The sequence below is a fragment of the Rhineura floridana genome, chromosome 7, assembly GCF_030035675.1.
Source record: "Rhineura floridana isolate rRhiFlo1 chromosome 7, rRhiFlo1.hap2, whole genome shotgun sequence".
In the NCBI taxonomy this organism is placed as follows: domain Eukaryota; kingdom Metazoa; phylum Chordata; class Lepidosauria; order Squamata; family Rhineuridae; genus Rhineura; species Rhineura floridana.
Genome location: NC_084486.1, coordinates 38,189,880 through 38,210,693, shown reverse-complemented (window position 1 = coordinate 38,210,693; position 20,814 = coordinate 38,189,880). Strand labels below are relative to the sequence as shown.

Here is a 20,814-nt window from a genome sequence, read left to right as displayed (position 1 = left end):
CTGAGTATGGAATTTACCTTATTTTGTTACAGATTTTGGGATAAATTCTGTTTCCTAGCTGGGTCCTGGCAGACACTAGTTGGTCAAGATGGAGGAGCCAAGCAAGTAAATGGGTATGAAGGGAATTCCCACTGCTCTGCTGCTGTCGCTGTCTTTTTTACTTTTGATTTTCAGCAGCTCTGTTTTTCATATCTCGACAGCACCTGTGCTGGTAACAGCACACTTGCATATTTCACTTTCACATGAAATATGTGTATAAAATGGAGCATGGGGGCAATTTTGCTAGTCTTCTGCTTTAGTATGGCTCAGTGAAAATACTGTTCTCTGTGAAAGTTCTCTGATAGCAAGAACATTTGCTAACTAGCCCAAATTTCTTATTTTTACACAAAACAAAATTTTGGAACTAGCCAGGCTGCACTTTTTCTAGTTAATTGGCAACCCTATTCATGGTTGATTATTATAGAATAGATAGGATAGGTGCATCAATAACTATTGGTCAATAGCTACTGTATATCTCAGAGAACCAGATGCTGAGGACCAGCTGTTACTTTTATGTCTTTCCTGTGAGAATTTGCCTGGCTGCTGTTTTAAACAGAATCGTGGCCTTAATGAACTATGGATGGACCAATCGAAGCAGTTCTTACTTTTCTTATGATTGGGCAATGATGGCAACTGGAGACAATTATGACTGCAGGAATTCCATGCTGATTTTCAAATTTTGGAAAATGCTTACAATCACATGCAGAATCCTAAATATTTAATTATATCCAAGGCTGGCAAAGATCCAAAGACCTGCCTAGGTGGATGCCTGGTGGAATCTATTTTTTCATTCAATTGCTGACCCTGGATACCATATTTCAAACTATTCTTTAAACTAGCCTCAGTTTCAAGCTTAGTTTGTGATGTGGCATGGGGAGCTGCTGTTGGGAGTAAAATAAGCCTAAAGCTCACATGCATTCACAGAGCTAGTTATAAATGTATATATTTTGTATGGAATGGCCACTGTGTATAATCTAGAGCTTCATGATTGCACCACGCAAGTGCAGAATTTTATATTGGGTACACAGGTCAGCACTCTGAAAACTTCAGCCTTCATTTTAAATAGAGGGTTTTAGAGATCTAAGCAGGTGTTTGATGGAAGAACACAGTGAATGTTAGGATTGTGTAGGCTTTCCCTGGCCCCTTCCTGGGCAGCTGCCTTCAGGTCCACCCAATGTCTGTGCATTGAGTGTCACACTTGGGCCCAGTATGTGTAGAGCCCAGTGTGTCTAGGTTTGAACTGCACAATCTGTATACCACAAAACTGGTAGGTCTCTATGCAAGCTTGATGATGAACAAACAGATGCTTCAAGGTGGGTTGGACTGGTGCCATCCTTCCATGTTGTATGCTTGAATGAACATATCTGCATGTCTTAGCTTTGATGGGTTTGAAAGCAGAATCCTGGTTACTTTCCACGTGTCAAATCCTGTGATTTGGCAACCATGTTAATGAAATTTGTGCATGTTTCCAAATATATGAAAATTGTGAAGGTATTTATTTGTTAGCTGCGTCTTTGCTGTTGCTGATTTTTTGTTAGACATTGAGCAGAAGCCTTGTGTACCACAGTTACTGGCAATTCAAGGAGTGGGTACAGACAGCTCTGTAGAAAGTCTGGCATGCTTCTTGGAAGCTAAATTACACTTTCCATCCTGGATTCAAATTGGAAGTACCTGATGTATGTTTCTGGTTCAGCTTCTTATAGTTAGTTTCTTCTCTGTAGGTCTTCTCTCTTTATAAGATCCTGTAAGGTCTTTCTACATTTAATAAAAAATATATTGGCATTTTTCCTTTCAAAGAAGGAAAAAAATGAGACTTTCCCCCCATGTCCTACTAGTCCCAGTATGTGTTGTGTTGTATCTGAATATGATGAACAATACAATAAAGAGCAGTATAAAAATTATTCACTATGTACACTATGTATACAGAAGTGTTGGGCTATAGGGTCTTATAATATCACCCCTCCAGAAGCTGAGATGGCATAGTTGGATGTCTTCACACTACAGATGCTTGACAAAGCTAGCTATGGGGAAGGTAAGGGAGTTAATTCTCCAAGTCATTTTAAAACGAAGAGAAACTTGAGTTCTGGATCATTGCCAAGTCTTGGTATATATAATATTTTTGCAGGTAATTTCTATTTGTGTAGTATAATTCCAAAGATTAGGTCCAAATTCATATACTTTGAAGCCTGCACATCTTTATCAAAGTCCTGCACCTTGTTTTTCACACTACTAAGTTGTAGTTTTCACCCATTCAAAAGACAGCCTGTTCTCCAAACATTCAAGTTTAATGATTCTCTTTTTCATAGGCATGGATCTAACTTCCACTCTTAGATGTCCTGGGGATATACCTGGATTTGGGGTGGGTGAGAGAAATTAGTTTATTTGGTTTGTGTTTTTAATGTAAACCTGTCTAATTGGCACTTGCCTGAACCAATATGCAAACTAAAATGCAGTTACCCTGCAAAATGTGTGGTTCTCTGAATTTTGCAATGCAGTTCTCTCACCAAAAACATCCTCACAGAAACGTGTAAGGAGAAATGCACACAAATTTTAATGTGGACTTTTTTTAAAAAAATGGCAAACTAATGTGGAAAAAAGACAATTGAATGTTAAGATTGGAGAAATGAGAAATTGAAAGAAACTGACAGATTTGTTGATTTCTTGGTACTCCTAGCAACAATCTAGATACAGACTTGGTCTATTGTGGGGACTTCCTTTTCCCAAACCTACTAAGTTAGTTTATATATCCTGAGCCTGCAGGGGTATGGTGTGTTTAAAAAGTAAAAATACAGAGCAGTTTCTCTTTGAAGATAAAAAGATCAGGTGAAAACCAACAATAATTGCAGGTTGTGTAGGAATGAACACCTCCAGACCCATTTCCTCCTTACATCAAAATGGTTTTGTCCATCTCATCATATAATTATGAACATGGGATCAAATTTTCCAAAGTAGTTTAGGAAATTAGAAGTTCTAATTACCATGATGCTGTAGTCTTGTATAATTTTGAAGATAGCACTACAGAATGTGTGTTTATTCATGGGCAATATTTGATACCTTTTAAAAACGTTTTTGGTAAATGCTATGGTATTATTGTAGTCTTTAATATAACTATTCTTAATAAATAAATATTTTGGGGGACATGATGCTTGAAATAGTCTCTTCTTAGCTGGTGCTGTTTTGTTCTGATTCAAATATTAGTTACAGTGGACTGTTCTTTTGCAGTCAAGGTTGCTTGCCATGTCATCTCAAGGTAGTGGTTTTTATCAGTTTTCTCAAATTTCAGTGTCAGCATTTCCTGTTTTGTGAGGAGTGTCATCCTCTTTTCCTCCCCTCCTATTGTTTTATGGAGGAGACACTAGAGAGGGCAGTAATTTTATCCATGGCACACTGTGTAATGCCTGTGCCAAACTGTCTGACTTTTCATTAAAAGACTGGCACATTTCCAGCTTGGTGGATTCCATCATTCTGTATTGAAACAAACACTCAAGGATGGTTTGAAAAAACACATCCCTACCTATCCTCCTATCCCATTCCATAACCCTCTCCTTTTTGTTTGTATAAGTTTATTTTAATGTTTTCCAAGTGAAGCCAGGTGTGGAGTCAGTTTCTGTTAAAAGGGCTCATTCTGGCAATACCTGTCTTGTTAAATGTCTTAGATAGCTGCTTCAAAATACACAAAGCACTGAGTTGTATTTCCAAAACATCCTCAGTCACAGCAACACCTCTGTGTCATATATTGGCTTGGAAAAACTCTTCTTAGTGAGATGCATGTTGTCCAAATGACAAGGATGAAAGAATTGGACCCTCAGGTGATAGCATCTACACTGTTGCTGTTTGGAGGACTAACCTTTTATTTCATTGGCATGAACAAGGGAAACGATATCTAAGATTGCAAATGTAAGGGAGTTTGACTTTTTCCCCACTAAGGATGGGAGGAATAGCTGGGCTCTGCCGCAGAGTTTGTGAGATCCTGAGTAAAAACGAGTTCTGGAGATTTTGGCAAACCAGGAGGGATTGCAGAGTCTGGAACAGATTCTCCAGATCACTCTTGACTTTGAAATGGCCTGCATCCAAAGTGCATTAAAATGGCATGTGGAAGAGTAATCTTGGACAGCCTGGGGATCTCCACAGGTTGTACTAGCCCTTGTTATCACCTGCTATTTTTGGATCACATCTGGAATGCACTGGAAATTGAGAGTCACTAGAATTGGACATAATTGCTTGAGTGGCATAATAGTTGGTTATTTTGAATTGTGCAGTTGAGAATCAACAATGTGCTCAACTTTCTTTCCTTCTCCTTGAAAAGGAAGGTCCTGAAGTGTTGGAGATATCAAAGGAGGCATACAAGAAAAAAAGAGGCTCATCTGAAAATAAATGCAACTTAGTGGGACCTTTTCAGTTTGAAGCTCTTGTATTCAGGTAGCGCAAATATAGTAATATTTTATTGAGCAAGGACTTCTGTATTAGGTTAGTTGTCCAGTCTTTAATAAGATTCATTGCATTTGGCCATTTCTTGGGAGCTATTGTACAATGGGAATCTTTTGTGGTGTAGGAAATGGTATTTGGGTAGATACTGGAAACTAATGAGTAGCAGGGAGTAGGTAGGAAATGTTGCCAGATTTAGTTACTGTATAGGTAAATGATATGATGGTAGAGGGCATTTTGCTGAGCCAAATCTGAGAAGTTTAATTTAGGGTCCCTTAAGTTTTCCAGATGTTGCTGGAATGCAGCTTTTCCAGCATGTACACAGTGCATGTGCAATCTGAACATTGTGCCCTGGCATCCACTGGAATATTGCAAGTGATTCTGAGGTGCGCTTCTCACATGGCGTCCTTGGCATTTCTAAAAATATTGCTGTCAACTGACTGCATGCTTTGCTTCTGCTGTTGGGCCAATTGTGGGTAGTGTTGGCATGAAGCAGAGCTTTTTATTTTTTAGTGGTAGAGATGGGCAAACTCTCTTTAACTCGGATTGGAAACAGGCTGGCAATTAGGATCAGCATTGGCAAATGCTTGGATTGCTTTTAGCATTAAATTTGCATCTAACTGTAAATGTACAAGTCTTTTGTCATGCATGTATGCATGCTCTCTTGCTGGTGAGCAATAGCAAAATATTGCCTAGGCCCAAGCTGCTATATTTTGGTCACTCCCCCCGGTGTGATTGGTTGTTGTAGGCCACCTGTACTAGCAAACCAAATTGGTAGGTGCATACCAATATTTTAAAATGTATTGGTTTAGGAGGCTAATTTTTATATTGGTTCATTGACCTGTTCATGAGGCAAGGGTTTTGTTTTTCACATGATTAGACTTGGAGGTTTTGGGTTTTGTAACAGCTAGGTTCCCAATTTGGCTTTTGTTAAAAGGTAAAAGTGTCCCCGCACTTGTAGTGCGAGTCGTTTCCAACTCTTAGGGTGACGTCTTACTAGGCTGACCGTATATATGGGGTGGTATTGTCAATTCCTTCCCCGGCCTTTTCTTTACCCCCCAGCATATGCCAGGTACTCATTTTACCGACCACGGATGGATGGAAGGCTGAGTGGACCTCGACCCCTTTTGTTAAAGGTCACATATACCTGATATGTGCCTGCTCTTGGGGTATATGCAATTTTTTCCAGCCTGGAAATACCCAGCAATAAATTGATTGCTCTAGTCATGAATTCGGAGACAAAGTATTATTTTTAAAATTGCATGACCATTTAAAAAAGATGAACTGTTTCACCAGTCAAGAAACGTTAGGGCTGCTTCTGAATTTGATATCTAAATATCATCCTGAATTTTGGGAGTTCTGATCCACTCAATATTGTTTCCAAAGCAGAACCAATGCACTGGGAATTTTCTCTTTTTTAAAAAAAATCTGAATTTCGAACACAGCACGGTATTTGTGCAGTTTGTGGCAGCTTTCAATTCCTTGAGTTTCTTCGTGCCACCCTCCCAATACAGAACCAATGCACAGTGCTTTTTTACAGTGTTTTATGAGTCTTGAATGTGAATGTATGTGCAATTGCCCCAAGATTCTTTTTGTATACTATTTTTAACATTGTACAGAAATGCATGTGTGCATCAATAGAAAACAACAAAAAGAATATCAAGGCAATCATAAGTTTTATTTTTTTGCAGTTTTTCATCAAAGTGTTCTGTGGTAATGTAGGGACGGGGGATATGCAAACAAGGTGAAAGAAGTGAAATTCTGGAGTTTATTTTAGACAGTTTCATAGCTAAACTGAAATGCACACGGAATGGAATAGCAGAGGAAAGAAAACAAACAATAAAGGAACAGAACTGGGAACATCTTCTCATCCCTAACCAACTTAGCAACAGCCCTTTAATAACCTATGCAGGGTGACATCACTACTGAGCACATGAACCTTATATCCACCAATATCCTGTGAGCCTGATCACTGTCTCTCAACATTTTCAGCCAAGGCCTCTGAAATTGAACTGTGTCATTGGAACAGCTACTGTCATGGAAGGTGGAAACGAGTTGGGAAAAGGCCATAGCCTCACTGATAGAACACATGATTTGCATGCAAAAGGTCCCATATTCCATCTCAGGCATCTCCAGGTGGGGGTTTCTTTCTGAAACCCTGGCAACCTGCTGCCAATCATCATAGAGCTAGATGGACAAACAGTCTGACTCAGTATGGCAGCTTCCTGTTCCTATATACCTAACTCGTTTACTGATGTTGGATCAAGTTTGGAGAAATGTTCTGAAGCAACACTGTTGTGTTCCATAGCCTCATTTCTTCCTCATTTCACTTATGCACAAACTGGCAAAACATATAAATAAAGCTAGCCTTCTTTAAAATGGGCATACTTACAAAATATTAAGTGCCCAAATTCCCTGGCAGGAATTAAATGGGCTGTTCTGAAGTCTGCTTGGCTCCTTGCTTTTTCAGAATATGCTCATTGTAAGTAAAAAGTGCACATCAGTCGTTATTCCATTTACAGTGTTATAGGAACTTGTTGGATTTTGATTACTGGATAGGGATGGGAGGTTGCAGCTGATATCCCCTTGGCCTTTACAAACATTGCTGTGTTTGCATCTGGTACAGATATTGCTTAATAGCTGCCTTAAACAATGTTCAGTATGTATGGCTGCTTTTCCTGAAGCAACAGCAACTAAATCCTGTTTGCTCTATGACTGCTGTAATGGGATGTTGGTTTTCAGGAACACTTTCAGGAGTATTTTGGGGGAGTGATTATGAAAGAGGATAGACATGTTCACCAATTTTGCAGGGGTGGTGACTGTTCCATCAGGTGTGAAAGGACATTAATAAAGAGACATTGCAGTGCAGCAGGTGGAGACGCATTGGTCTCATTGCCCTGATTGGTTAGCTGGCCCTGTGGCATCACACTCGCCATGTGATTCCTGATTGCTGCTTCAGGGCTAAAGAAGAAAACGGGTGGTGGTAGGGAAAAGGATGCAGAATATTTTCATAAAATTGAACATACTTACTAAAACTACTGAAATATCATTAAGTGGACACGTAGGAGAATTTTAGATATATGTACTGTATATATATAGTCTTTGCTGGCCCTAGTGTTGCCAACTCTTGAAATCAAAGATTCTGGTTCTGGGGCAGGACGAGGGGATTAAGCCAGCAATTTTTGGTGAATCTGAGTAGGGAGCATATAACAAAAGTTCCCCACACTTTTAAGACTGGCAGTATATACTCTCTTGGCAGTGATTCAGTATGTGGTTCCTTAGGAAAGGGTATTCTTGAAACAAGCACCATGAAGATGGAATTCCTTCCTGTCTCACTATGGGTCATCTTCCCCATACCTTTGGATGCACTGTTGTTAACCTACTAAGCTGTTTTTTAAAATAATTTCTGGGATGCCTTTGGAAGCATGAAGATAAGCCTACAGATATTCTTAAATAATACTTTAGTGTACAGTTTGGGTTTTTTAAATGGCAGTAGGAGGACACTGGCTTTGCTCCTCGCTTTTCTGGCGGCAGTTTGAAAGCAAAAAACTTGGCAAACTCTCTCTCCCCCCTCCTCTCCCCTCCCTGGTTAATCGGCATCCTTCCTGTAGTTAGCTCCACTGTGATGTTTTGATGGTCCCCAAGGTGAACATTCTCCTCCTCGTGTGTATCCCCCAGATCAGCATGTACTCATAAACTGTTAACAGATATATATATATAAAAACTTCTATTAACCATCTTCAGGTTGTTGTTGACAGTGGGTGAAATCTAGTGTTAGTCATACTCAGAGTAAACCCATTGAAATCAATGGACTGAGTACATTGATTTTAATCGGCCTTCTATGAGTACAGCTAATGTTGGATATTGCCCAATATTTTTCTTTCTAAGCATGCCATAAATTTGAGCTGTTGTAGCTGGTGGCCAAAGCTAGTTGTGAGAGCCAGACTGAGTTTGAACTTCACTTCTGCAATCAACTCATTATGTTATGTGCCCTTAGGCAAGCCACACTCTCTTAGTGTCTGTCCCTCCAGATGTTAAATGAGAATAACAGTATTTACTTGCCATGCCCTAATTCTTGTAGGGTCGGGGTGGGTGACCTATGGCCCTTCAGATGTTGTTGGACTGTAACTTCCATCAGCCCTAGCCAGCATGGCCAATGGCCAGGGATGATGGAAGTTGCAGGCCAATATCACCTGGAGTGCCATAGGTTCCCCATCCATATTGTAAGGGATTGCTGATAGTGTATGCAAAATTTCTGGAAAAAACTAGAGCAGTACATAAATGTTACAGCATTATTACTACCGTTGCATGCCACCCTAATCTCTGAGCAGTGAGAGATCTCCAGGGGTCCCTCCGCTTGCCCAGGGTTTGGTTTCCTTGGAAAGAAGACTAGCAGAGTCTATGGTGTCTTTATGAAATATGTTTTTTATTTACACATATTCCAACCTGAGTTTAAGATGGAGGAATTCAAAGTATCAACAGTTCAATAGATCTTGTGTTTTCCATCAGGCTTAAAGGAGGCACCCTAAAGCCATGGTGCAGGGAGCCAGCCACTCTGCCTGTCTCTAGTTCCCAGCCTTTCCTCATACTATCTATAAACACAAGACCCTGTTAGGCCACAGGAGCAGGGGCTCTCCTGAAGAGTTTCAATAACAATAGAATCTCCCTGGCCCATTCACCAGTTAATGAGCACTTGGCAGAGCCCACCTCTAGGTGCAGGGTTCCAAATCAGAGGCTGGAAAGGGGACCCACAGAAATCATCCATCTCAACCCCAAAACCCATAACACTATTATTATTTTCAGGATAAAAGTGAGAATCTGTTGGATTTTGGGAAAACAGTGTGACCTCATGGCTAATATGTTGGAGTCCAGCATGGTTGTCTTTGACATGAAGTTACTGGGTAGTCTTGGACAAGTTGCATATTTTTAAGCCTAAGCAGGAATATTAGTAATTATAGAGCTTGTATCTAGATGAAGCCTACCTAGATCCCCTGATACCTGGAGGCAGGCCAGTTGCTTTGTATGAACTCTGCATAAGCTCAGACACACAGTTCTGTATTAACATCATATGGTGCAGAGAATCCCATTAAAAATGAATGTCTGAGTTACAGTTAAGTTCTGCTTAATTGTTGGAGGGGATTAATGAGGCATAGGTTTGAGCAACCGAAAAGATGACTGTAAACGTGGACATCACCAAATGGTCAATATAGGAATCAAATTGATTATATAAGATGGAGAAGTCCCATACTTTCTGCGAAAACAAGACCAGGAGCAGACTGAGATACAGATCATGAACTGGTAATATTGAAAATCAGAGTAAAGCTAAAACAGAACAACAAAGCAATCATAATGCCAAAATACAATTTAAATAACGTCCCAGAAGAATATAAAGATCAAAAAAGGAACAGATTTGAGGCTTTAAATTTAGTTGATAGAGACACAGAAGAACTATGGATTGAAGTTAGAGACATTATCAGGGAAGAATGCAAAAAGACAATACCTCTAGTTAAAAAGAGAGAAAGACCTCTATGGATGACTGAAGAAATTCTTAAAATGGTTAAAGATGGTGGATGTCCAGATGGTGGATGTCCAACTTGTCCTGGATGGGGTTGCACTCCCCCGAAAGAGCAGGTTCGTAGCTTGGGGGTTCTCCTAGAATCATCTCTGTCACTTGAGGCTCAGGTAGCCTCGGTGGCACAGAGTGCCTTCTGCCAACTTCGGTTGGTGGCCCAACTACGTCCCTATCTGGACAGGGATAACCTGGCATCAGTTGTTCATGCTCTGGTAACCTCCAAATTAGATTACTGCAATTCACTCTACGTGGGGCTGCCTTTGAAGACGGTTCGGAAACTGCAGCTTGTGCAAAATGCAGTGGCCAGATTGGTAACAGGGACCAGACGGTCTGAACATATAAAACTGATTCTGGCCCACTTGCCCTGGCTGCCTGTATGTTTCCAAGCTCGATTCAAGGTGCTGGTTTTGACCTATAAAGCCTTACATGGCTTGGGACCACAATACCTAATGGAACGCCTCTCCCGATACAAACTCACCTGTACACTACATTCAAGATCAAAGGCCCTTCTCTGGGTGCCTAATCCAAGGGAAGCTCGGAGGATGGCAACAAGGGAGAGGGCCTTCTCAGTGGTGGCCCCCAAATTATGGAATGATCTTTTTGATGAGGTGCGTCTGGCGCCAACACTTATCTTTTCGGCGCCAGGTCAAGACTTTCCTCTTCTCCCAGGCATTTCGGCATGTGTTTTATACTGTTTAAATTTTTAAATGTGTTTTAAATTGTTTTTATAAGATCTGTTTTAAATTGTATTTGTTTTAATGTTTTTAGTTACTGTAAACCGCCCAGAGAGCTTCGGCTATGGGGCGGTATACAAGTATAATTAATTAATTAAATAAATAAATAAATAAATAAATAAATAAATAAATAAATAAATAAATAAGGAAAGCAAAAGGAGATAGAAACACGGTCGGAACCCTAAATGCAACAATACAGCGACTAGTATGTAGGGACAAAGAGAACTATTACAATAGTTATTGTATAGCAATAGAAGAGGACAATGAAAAAGGTAGGACAAGAGCCCTATTCCAAAAGATTAGAGAAATTAAAGGGAAATTTAAACCAAGAGTAGGGATGTTGAACACCCTGACTGACATGATGAAATAAAAGGAAGATGGAGACAATACACTGAAGAACTCTATAAAAGAGATGCAAGGATGACAGATTCATTCACAGAGGAACTGTATGATGAAGAACCATAAATTTTAGAATGTGAAGTGAAAGCTGCTCCTAAAATACTTGGAAGAAACAAATCCCCAAGAACAGATGGCATACCAGTAGAGTTGCTGCAAGTTACTGAGACTGAATCTGTCCAAATTTTGACAAAAATTTGTCAAGAAATATGGAAAACTAAACAATGGCCCACATACTGGAAACTTTCAATATATATCCCAATTCCAAAGAAAGGGGATCCCAGTGAATGCAGTAATTATCAAACTATTGCCTTAATATCCCATGCAAGTAAAGCAATGCTCAAGATTCTACAACAAAGGCTGTTACCATATATGGAGCGAGAAATGCCAGATGCCCAAGCTGGATTTAGAAAAGGAAGAGGTACCAGACAGCATATCGCAAACATATGTTGGATAATGGAACGGAGCAAGGAATTTCAGAAGAAAATCACCCTGTGCTTTATAGTTTACAGCAAAGCCTTTGATTGTGTAGATCATGAAAAACTATGGAATGCTTTAAAAGAAATGGGGGTGCCACAGCATCTGATTGTCCTGATGCGCAACCTATACTCTGGACAAGAGGCTACTGTAAGGACAGAATATGGGGAAACCGATTGGTTCCTAGTTGGAAAGGGTGTGAGGCAGGGTGTATTTTATCACCCTCTTTGTTTAATCTATATGCAGAACATATCATACGGAAAGCAGGATTGCACCAAGATGAAGGAGGTGTGAAAATTGGAGGGAGAAATATCAATAATTTAAGATATGCAGACGATACCATCCTACTGGCAGAAATCAGTAATGATTTGAAACAAATGCTGTTGAAAGTTAAAGAGGATAGCACAAAAGCAGGACTACAGCAGAAGACTAAAGTAATGACAACAGAAGATTTATGTAACTTTAAAGTTGACAATGAGAACTTTGAACTTGTCAAGGATTATCAATACTTTGGCGCAGTCATTAACCAAAATGGAGACAATAGTCAAGAAATTAGAAAAAGGCTAGAACTGGGGAGGGCAGCTATGAGAGAACTAGGAAAGGTCCTCAAATACAAAGACATATCACTGAACACTAAAGTCAGGATCATTCAGACCATGGTATTCCCAATCTCTATGTATGGATGTGAAAGTTGGACAGTGAAAAAAGTGCATAAGAGAAAGATCCACTCATTTGAAATGTGGGGTTGGAGGAGAGCTTTGCACATACCATGGAATGCGAAAAAGACAAATAATTGGGTGTTAGAACAAATTAAAAAGAACTATCACTAGAAGCTAAAATGATGAAACTGAGGTTATCATACTTTGGACACATAATGAGAAGACATGATTCACTAGAAAAGACAATAATGCTGGGAAAAACAGAAGGGAGTAGAAAAAGAGGAGGGCCAAACAAAAGATGGATTGATTCCATAAAGGAAGGGTGTTTCATGACAGATGCTCTTGGAGGCCACTGATTCACAGGGTCACCATAAGTTGTAATCGACTTGAAGGCACATAACAACAACAAGATTGTTAGATATATGTAAAGTAGAACGGTAATGGAAACTATTAGAGATTTGAATGGCAAGAATTAGAATTTCATTTCTCTTCTTATCCCTATGGACTAATAAATTCATTCGTAATAGAGAGGGGAAAACTGTGAGGGAGGATTATAGAGCATGTTACCCACATATCAAAGTCACAAGGATTAACTCTGTTTTAATTTTGGTCATTATGTATTCAAGGTAAGTTGAAAATTCCTTGTACCACATGTTGAACATTTAGGCCACATTCACACCATACATTTAAAGCAGCATCATACCACTTTAAACAGTCATGGCTTCCCCCAAAGAATCCTGGGAAATGTAATTTGTTAATGATACTAAGACTTGTTAGGAGACCTCTCTTCCCCTCACAAAGCTACAATTCCCAGAGTTTCAAGGTGCACCATTTCCTAGAGAAAGTTCAACCAAATTAATATGCTGCTGGCTACTCTTACAGTGTACAGCTGGTATAGCACAGTGCGGAGGAGAGCTTGGCTGGGAATCCAGAGTCTGTGAGTTCAAATCCCTGCTCATGTCTCCTGGGTGTCAAGGGCCAGCTAAAGATCACCCCCACAGTGAGTGGCTCAGGGGTTACGTGCCCTGCCAGCTATGTAGCCGTGGGCAAGCTGCATAGTCCCAAGGAGCCCAGTTGCCCCCCAGCTGGCAGATGCAGACAAGGAAGGGGCTGGCTTGTGCAGCTGTGGCAAGCTGAGCAGGCCCTAGCCAGCTGGGGAGAACTATCTTCAGAGGGAGGTAATGGTAAACCTCCTCTGAATACTGCTTACCATGAACACCCTATTCATAGGGTCACCATAAGTCGGGATCGACTTGAAGGCAGTCCATCCCCCCCCTTACCGTGTAATCCTATGCCTGTCTACTTGGAAGTCAGTCCCAGTAACCAATAAAGGTGGTCTCCAGATGTGGTAAGAAAGAACATAAAAAGAGTCCTGTTGGATCAGGCTAAAAGTCTATCTAGCCAGCATTCTGGTCTCATGGTGGTCAACCAGGCGCCTACAGGCATAAGCCGTACCTGAGTGCAACAGCGCTCTCCCCACTTGTGATTTCCAGGAGTTAGTATTCAGAGGCATGCTACTTCCAACAGTGGCTCTCATGGTTAGTAGCTATTGATAGCCTTATCCACCATGAATTTGCCTTATTCTCCTTTAAAACCATCCAAGCTGGTGGCCATCACTACATCATGTGGGAGCACATTCCAAAATTGTGTGAAGAAGTACTTTCTTTTTGTCTGTCCTGCATCTTCCAACAGTCAGGTTCATTGGATGTCCTATGAAGGTACTAGGAGAGAACAAGAGAGATTTGATTGCTCCCCCTCCCCACTCTGCAGTGCACTCCTTATGAGTAGCAAACACTGGAGGGAGTGGGAGAAATCAGACCTCTCTTGTTCCCCCGTATTGCAATTTGGAGTGCTGCTGCCAGTGCTGCTTTGGATGCATAAGCTGTGTTGAAAGGGGAGGGGGGAGGTTTGAGAGGCGGGAGGTGATTGACCTAAGCAGAGCTATTTTTATTGATGCAAGCACAGTATACAAATATGGTTGCATGTATGTTTATGGCATTAAAAAACAAAAGAAAAGAAAATGATGGCCATGTAAGGCATCTTGAGATCACCCTAAATGTGGTTGGTTTATGGTACAAATAATCCTTCCCAGGTGTGTCGTCTAGACCAGCCTTCACCAACCTGTTGCCATGCTAGCTGGGGCTGATGGGAGCTGTAGTCCGAAGCATCTGGAGGGCAACAAGTTGCAAAGGGTGGTCTGCTGAATTATATTCTATCTCCCTTTGGCCTATGCTGCCCTTCTGTTTACACCAGGCAAAGCTTTTAAAGCATTCAACATGTCTGAAAATTATTTACAGTGCATTCCCATGAACTCCTGCCTGCTTGATGTTCAAAGTAAGTTTATGGCTATGCAGTCAGTGTGAGACCATTGCAGTGTATGGATTTTTCTTCAACTTTCGAAGCTAGTTGGTCTGAAAACTTAGTACCTGCTGTCCACAGGCCTCAGACTGGCATGTATTGGAATCTGTGGCATCAAATTAGCACAGGACTGGAGGCTACAAAATATGGTAACATGGCTGATGCTAGTTTAAATTCCCAAAGAATTTGTTGTTTTAATAGGGACAAAAATATTTCTTAGAAAAATTGTCTGGATTGTTGCAGAGCTTCAAAGAATACCACTGATGTGTATTACAAAAGAGCTTTCTCGTAGCCAACACATGAAGTAAAAAGTGATCAGGCAGAATATAGACCGGTATATCAATATTAACATCATTGCCAAAAACTGTTGGTCTCTAGTGTGTGATTATTTATTTAATTTGTATCCTGCCCTTCCTCCCAGCAGAAGCCCAGGGAGGCAAACAAGGCACTAAAAACACTTTAAAACATCATAAAAACAAATCTTAAAATACATTAAGTCAAAACAGCGTTAAAAACATTAAAATTTTTTTTAAAAAGGGTTGAAAACATTAAAAAACATAAAAAACATTTACTTGAATCATAATACTTATTTCAGACATCTGGTATTTCAAGCATTTTTAGTAGCATTTGTTTCGTGCAGATACTTCTTTGCCTGGGGATATTCATTGTTGTGATACTTCACGTATCTGAGGCAGATTCTGCCTGGACATTTAAAATGTAGCATATGAATTGAAATCAGAACTGTGATTAGTTGAAACCAGGAAGGCACTTGAAAACTAGAGTTACCAGGTCTGTTTTTTGGCTGGAGTCTCTGGTCTTTGGGGGCCCACTCCAGCTCTCTGGCTAGCACCCCTTAATCCCCGGACTCTTGGCTTCAATTTAAAAAAAATTAAGTTTCTAGGTGGTCTGGTTCCCGAGATATACACCAAAACATCAGCCGCCCCCCGCGACTGTTTAATCTATTTAACTGCTACGACGCTGAAGTTGGTTCCTAGTTCCTTATTTGCTTGAAAGTTCAAAACATTAAAAAAGAAGAGTTGACAACTACAGCAACTTCAAACCAAACTTAACATGTCTCTGAACCCCAAAATATATGTTGGGGTACCCTGTATGTTATATCACTGTGATCGGGGGACTCTCCCTGTCAAGAATAACAATACATTTACGCAATCAAAATAATCAGGCTTCTGATATTATCATAAATACATAATGATGTCATAAAATCATAAAAAATAAGTAACTGGGGGTGCCCACCCCAAAATCTGCTCTGGGCCAGGACATATCATATACCCCAGGAAAGGGGAGGGTGTCCTCTACAAGATGCCACTGTGTCCCGCCTGGCCTAGAGCTTCTGCTGGGCGCAGGGCATGGAGGAAGGCATCTATGCCAAATCAAAGCAGACCAAAACATACAGGAAAAAATAAGTAACTGGGGGTGCCCACCCCAAAATCTGCTCTGGGCCAGGACATATCATATACCCCAGGAAAGGGGAGGGTGTCCTCTACAAGATGCCACTGTGTCCCGCCTGGCCTAGAGCTTCTGCTGGGCGCAGGGCATGGAGGAAGGCATCTATGCCAAATCAAAGCAGACCAAAACATACAGGAAAAAATAAGTAACTGGGGGTGCCCACCCCAAAATCTGCTCTGGGCCAGGACATATCATATACCCCAGGAAAGGGGAGGGTGTCCTCTACAAGATGCCACTGTGTCCCGCCTGGCCTAGAGCTTCTGCTGGGCGCAGGGCATGGAGGAAGGCATCTATGCCAAATCAAAGCAGACCAAAACATACAGGAAAAAATAAGTAACTGGGGGTGCCCACCCCAAAATCTGCTCTGGGCCAGGACATATCATATACCCCAGGAAAGGGGAGGGTGTCCTCTACAAGATGCCACTGTGTCCCGCCTGGCCTAGAGCTTCTGCTGGGCGCAGGGCATGGAGGAAGGCATCTATGCCAAATCAAAGCAGACCAAAACATACAGGAAAAAATAAGTAACTGGGGGTGCCCACCCCAAAATCTGCTCTGGGCCAGGACAAATCATATACCCCAGGAAAGGGGAGGGTGTCCTCTACGAGATGCCACTGCGTCCCGCCTGGCCCAAAGCTTCTGCTGGGTGCAGGGGAAGGATGAGGGCATCTATGCAAAATCAAAGCAGACCAAAACATACAGGAAAAAATAAGTAACTGGGGGTGCCCACCCCAAAATCTGCTCTGGGCCAGGACAAATCATATACCCCAGGAAAGTGGAGGGTGTCCTCTATGAGATGCCACTGCGTCCCATCTGGCCCAGAGCTGTTGCTGGGTGCAGGGGAAGGATGAAGGCATCTATGCAGACAGAAAGGGTAGAGAATCTTCTTACTTTTACTCATTTCTCAGACCTCTTTCTGAAGTGAAGGGTCAAATCTGTAAAGAAGTTTGGAGCAGCCACATTAAGAGATAAGGGCAGGGCATTCCAGGCAGGGGGTTGCCAACCTTGCTTGGATATGGATGTCTTTGCAGAGGATCCCTAGTCAAGCTTTACCAACAGCACAATCCAAACTATATCTACTCAGAAGTAAGTCTTGTTGAGTTCTATGGGGGCTTAGTCCCTTAGTACGTGTGTTTAGAATTGCAGCCTTCAGGAGCATCCATCTTTACTCCTGAATGTTCCCATCTAACATCTCCACAACACTAGGCTCCTTTCTTCCTACAGTGGGCTTCTGGTGATTGGCCTGGCCTGAAGGCACTTAAAGCCTTCTTGCCGAAAGCAAGTAGGCTAGATTAAATGTTCCCTACCCAGGCTCCATCTTTTAGCTAAGATGTCTAGCTTAATTTCCAGTCAGATTTTTTTTAATTGTACGCTCCAAGTAACTGTGGTTGATGCTTAATGTATCATGGTTAATGACATCACTTGGGCCCACCCTGTGACATCACTTGGGCCCGCCCCTAAAATCTCAGATTTTGGGATGCTTCTGACCTGGCAACCCTATTGAAAATACAGTTTGAAAATGGAGGATTTGACAGTGGCATCTGATAAGAAGAATATTTGGAAAGAATATAGAGGATCCAACAAAATTTGTAATGGCACAAATGAGTAAAATCCACACAATTACCAGAAGTTATTACTGATAATATAAGAACTCCTGTGAGCATTAAAGTTTGTCACTGTACTGAAAATAATAGTGCCTGTGAGGGCAAATACAGCTGTCTTTGAAATGATGTTGCACCCCTCATTCCATTTCTGCTGTGACTTTATTCCCAAGTGGACGTTTGTTTGCATTTAGGGACCCCAGCAGAAATTCACCAATGTCTTGGCTTCATATTCTCTCCAGCACAAATATTCAGGAATGCCCAATGCTATAATGCACAACAAGAAAATCTTAACACTTCTATTCCTTTATCGACAAGTGAAACAAATAGACCCCTTAGCGGTGTCCATCCTTGCAAACAGTAAATTACGTGATCAGTGAGGTCCTGCATTTTCACTCTAGAATGTGCAGGATTCAGGGATACGTTAATCCTGCTAAATAGATAGGGGCGAAAAATGGCTTCACATTCCATGTTAGTAACTTTTCTTTCATCATTTTCTTTCATGGTTTTCCAGGCAGGTCTGATTCGTACAGACAGTGGTGAGTTTTTTATTGAGCCCCTGGAAAGAGGACAGTGGGAGAAAGAAAAGAATGGGAGAGCTCATGTGGTCTACCGTAGGTCTACCATCAAACAAGGGAGAACAGAAGCATTCAAGGACCATATTAATGAAGGTATGTCCTCATGTTTAGATGACTGCACATTTCATGCATCATGTTAAGTCCTCCCATGTCCATTCCAGATAGGTTTGACACAGAGGTAATACTTCTTACCTTGACTCCTGCCAAGGTGCTGCAGTGGTCTTTGAAGCATTGTGCCTTTTCCTCCCACTACTCTTCCACAGGAAGCATAGCTGGAATCCTGTTTGTAAATTCAAACCTAGTGCTCATTAACTTGATTTTATTTATTTATTTATTATTTGATTTATATCCCACCCTTCCTCCCAGCAGGAGCCCAGGGCGGCAAACAAAAGCGCTAAAAACACTTTAAAACATCATAAAAACAGACCTTAACATACATTAAAACAAAACATTTTAAAAAAAAAGCTTTTAAAGACATCTTAAAAGAAAGGGTTAAAAACATATTGTTTTTAAAAAAAGGTTTTTAAAAAAACATATTAAAAAGCAATTCCAACATAGATGCAGACCTGGGATAGGTCTCAACATAAAAGGCTTGTTGAAAGAGTCTTCAAAAGGCACCGAAAATATATTAGAGATGGCGCCTGCCTAATATTTAAGGGGAGGGGATTCCACAGGGTAGGTGCTGCCATACGTTTTACCCCTTAATGGAAAAATACACACTCTCTCTTTCTTATATGGACACTTCATTTTTCTCCCTTAATTTTCCCAGGATCCTTGGGAGACCCAGGAAGTCAACCACTAGCTCTGTGCCCATATATCTGTTCTCTGCTTTGCATATTTCCATATTTGGTAGATTGTGGATCATGGTGGCCCATATTCTGCTGTTTTTGATGGGATTCTTGAAGTTAGTGTATTCAGGATTTCTGTGTTTTTAACTCTCTTTTTATTGTAAGTCACCTAGAAACTCCTTTTGTATTATGAGACTAATAAATCAAATCAATCAATCAATATGCACATGTAGAGTGTGAAAGGGATATAGTTTCTGCTCCTTTTAAGACCTTTAGAGTGTGGCATACTTGAGTAGGTACAGTTTACTTCATCACTGCCACACTGTGATGGGAGAAGTCTCCTTCTTCCCTGGGGAACAAAGAGAAATGCAGATTGTTTTTGACAGTCACCAAGAAGTCCTTGCACATAGCAAGAAGATTGGGGGGGGGGGGTTGCCAATTTTTTTTCCAGAGCTCTGCAATCATAAAACCCTCAAATCTGCAGTTGGTGTTGTTAATCACTCCCTTTGGGTGGTGAGAGGTATAGGAAATGTGCTGTTTGAGTTTTCTTTTGTGTGAGAGAGTACTGGAGACTTACACCATCTATTTTTTTTTTTACAACTATGCAAGCGGAGCGTAGTAAAAGCACATAACACAAGTAGTAATCCTGCCTCATACACCCCAGTCAGCAGCATGGACCCCTGTGCCCTTTCCATGTGCTAAACACCATCTCAAAACTCCCAGCTCTTTCTGTTTCTTTTTGTGTCCAAATTCAAAATGCAAAATTGCTTTTAGCTGTTTCTCTATCCTTCTTTTAAAACTCTAATGAAGGATGAATCCTGAAAGCTAAGGCCATCAAGAAACATTAATTCCAATATCCATACTAGGGCAATATCTGTTGTTTAGGCTAACCATGATGTCACAAAATAGCGTGCAAACTTTGTCATTTTAGTTGGCCTAATAAAAGGTATTGCTCTACTATGAATTTTGGATTTTTTTTTATGGGCCAACATGGCTATCTTTTTCCTCTTTAAGGAACATTAAGCCTTCCTTGTCCAATTCTTGTCCCCTGGTAGGCAATACTTTAGGCACAAATAATAGTGATAGATCCATTCACAGCAATAAAGATAATCCAAACTCCCATACTATTGCATATATGTTGCAGTTTGAGCATAATTTGCATGTTTTGGCTTGTGTTCCTTTTTTTTTTTTAGAACAATAAACTTTAAAGAGACCAACATTGTGCAGTGTTACACAATGTGAAATTTTGATGTCGAGAATGTTATTGAAATTACCTGATCGTCCTTGCAGTAATTCCTTAATCCCTTTATCTTTGGTCTTTAACTTTTCTAGTTCCAGGCTTTAGCCTGGGTCAGCTTCCAAACACTCTGAACCTGATTGAAGACCAGATTGGTGAAGCAGATAGGAAGCGGCGGCACGCCAAGAAAGATGACTACAACATAGAAGTTCTGCTGGCAGTTGATGACTCAGTTGTGCGATTCCATGGGAAGGAACATGTCCAGAATTATGTCCTCACCCTCATGAACATAGTGAGGCTCTTTGTTGTTGTATTTTAACTTTTATGGATGAAGACTGGAAGGGAGAAGTGAGTGAGTGTGGATATCGGCATCTGATATTATAGCTTCACTGGTGTGTGCTCTGATTTGAGTCTGTGTGTTTGTGCGCATATGTGTGTCCTAGGAGTCTGTGAGGCTGCAATGTTACACAATGTGAAATGCTGATG

At 40.9% G+C, this 20,814-nt stretch overlaps 1 protein-coding gene across 10 annotated transcripts in view; it reads left to right on the top strand.

Moving 5' to 3' along the window:
- The window catches only part of ADAMTS14 (ADAM metallopeptidase with thrombospondin type 1 motif 14), a 96,058-nt gene that overhangs the window by 3,839 nt on the left and 71,405 nt on the right, over positions 1 to 20,814 (top strand). For all 10 annotated transcript variants that reach the window (XM_061635262.1, XM_061635261.1, XM_061635260.1 and 7 more), the window contains 2 exons: positions 18,240 to 18,396; positions 20,424 to 20,620. In XM_061635262.1, coding sequence (XP_061491246.1) covers positions 18,240 to 18,396; positions 20,424 to 20,620 — 354 coding nt within the window. The remainder of the gene's footprint in view (positions 1 to 18,239; positions 18,397 to 20,423; positions 20,621 to 20,814) is intronic.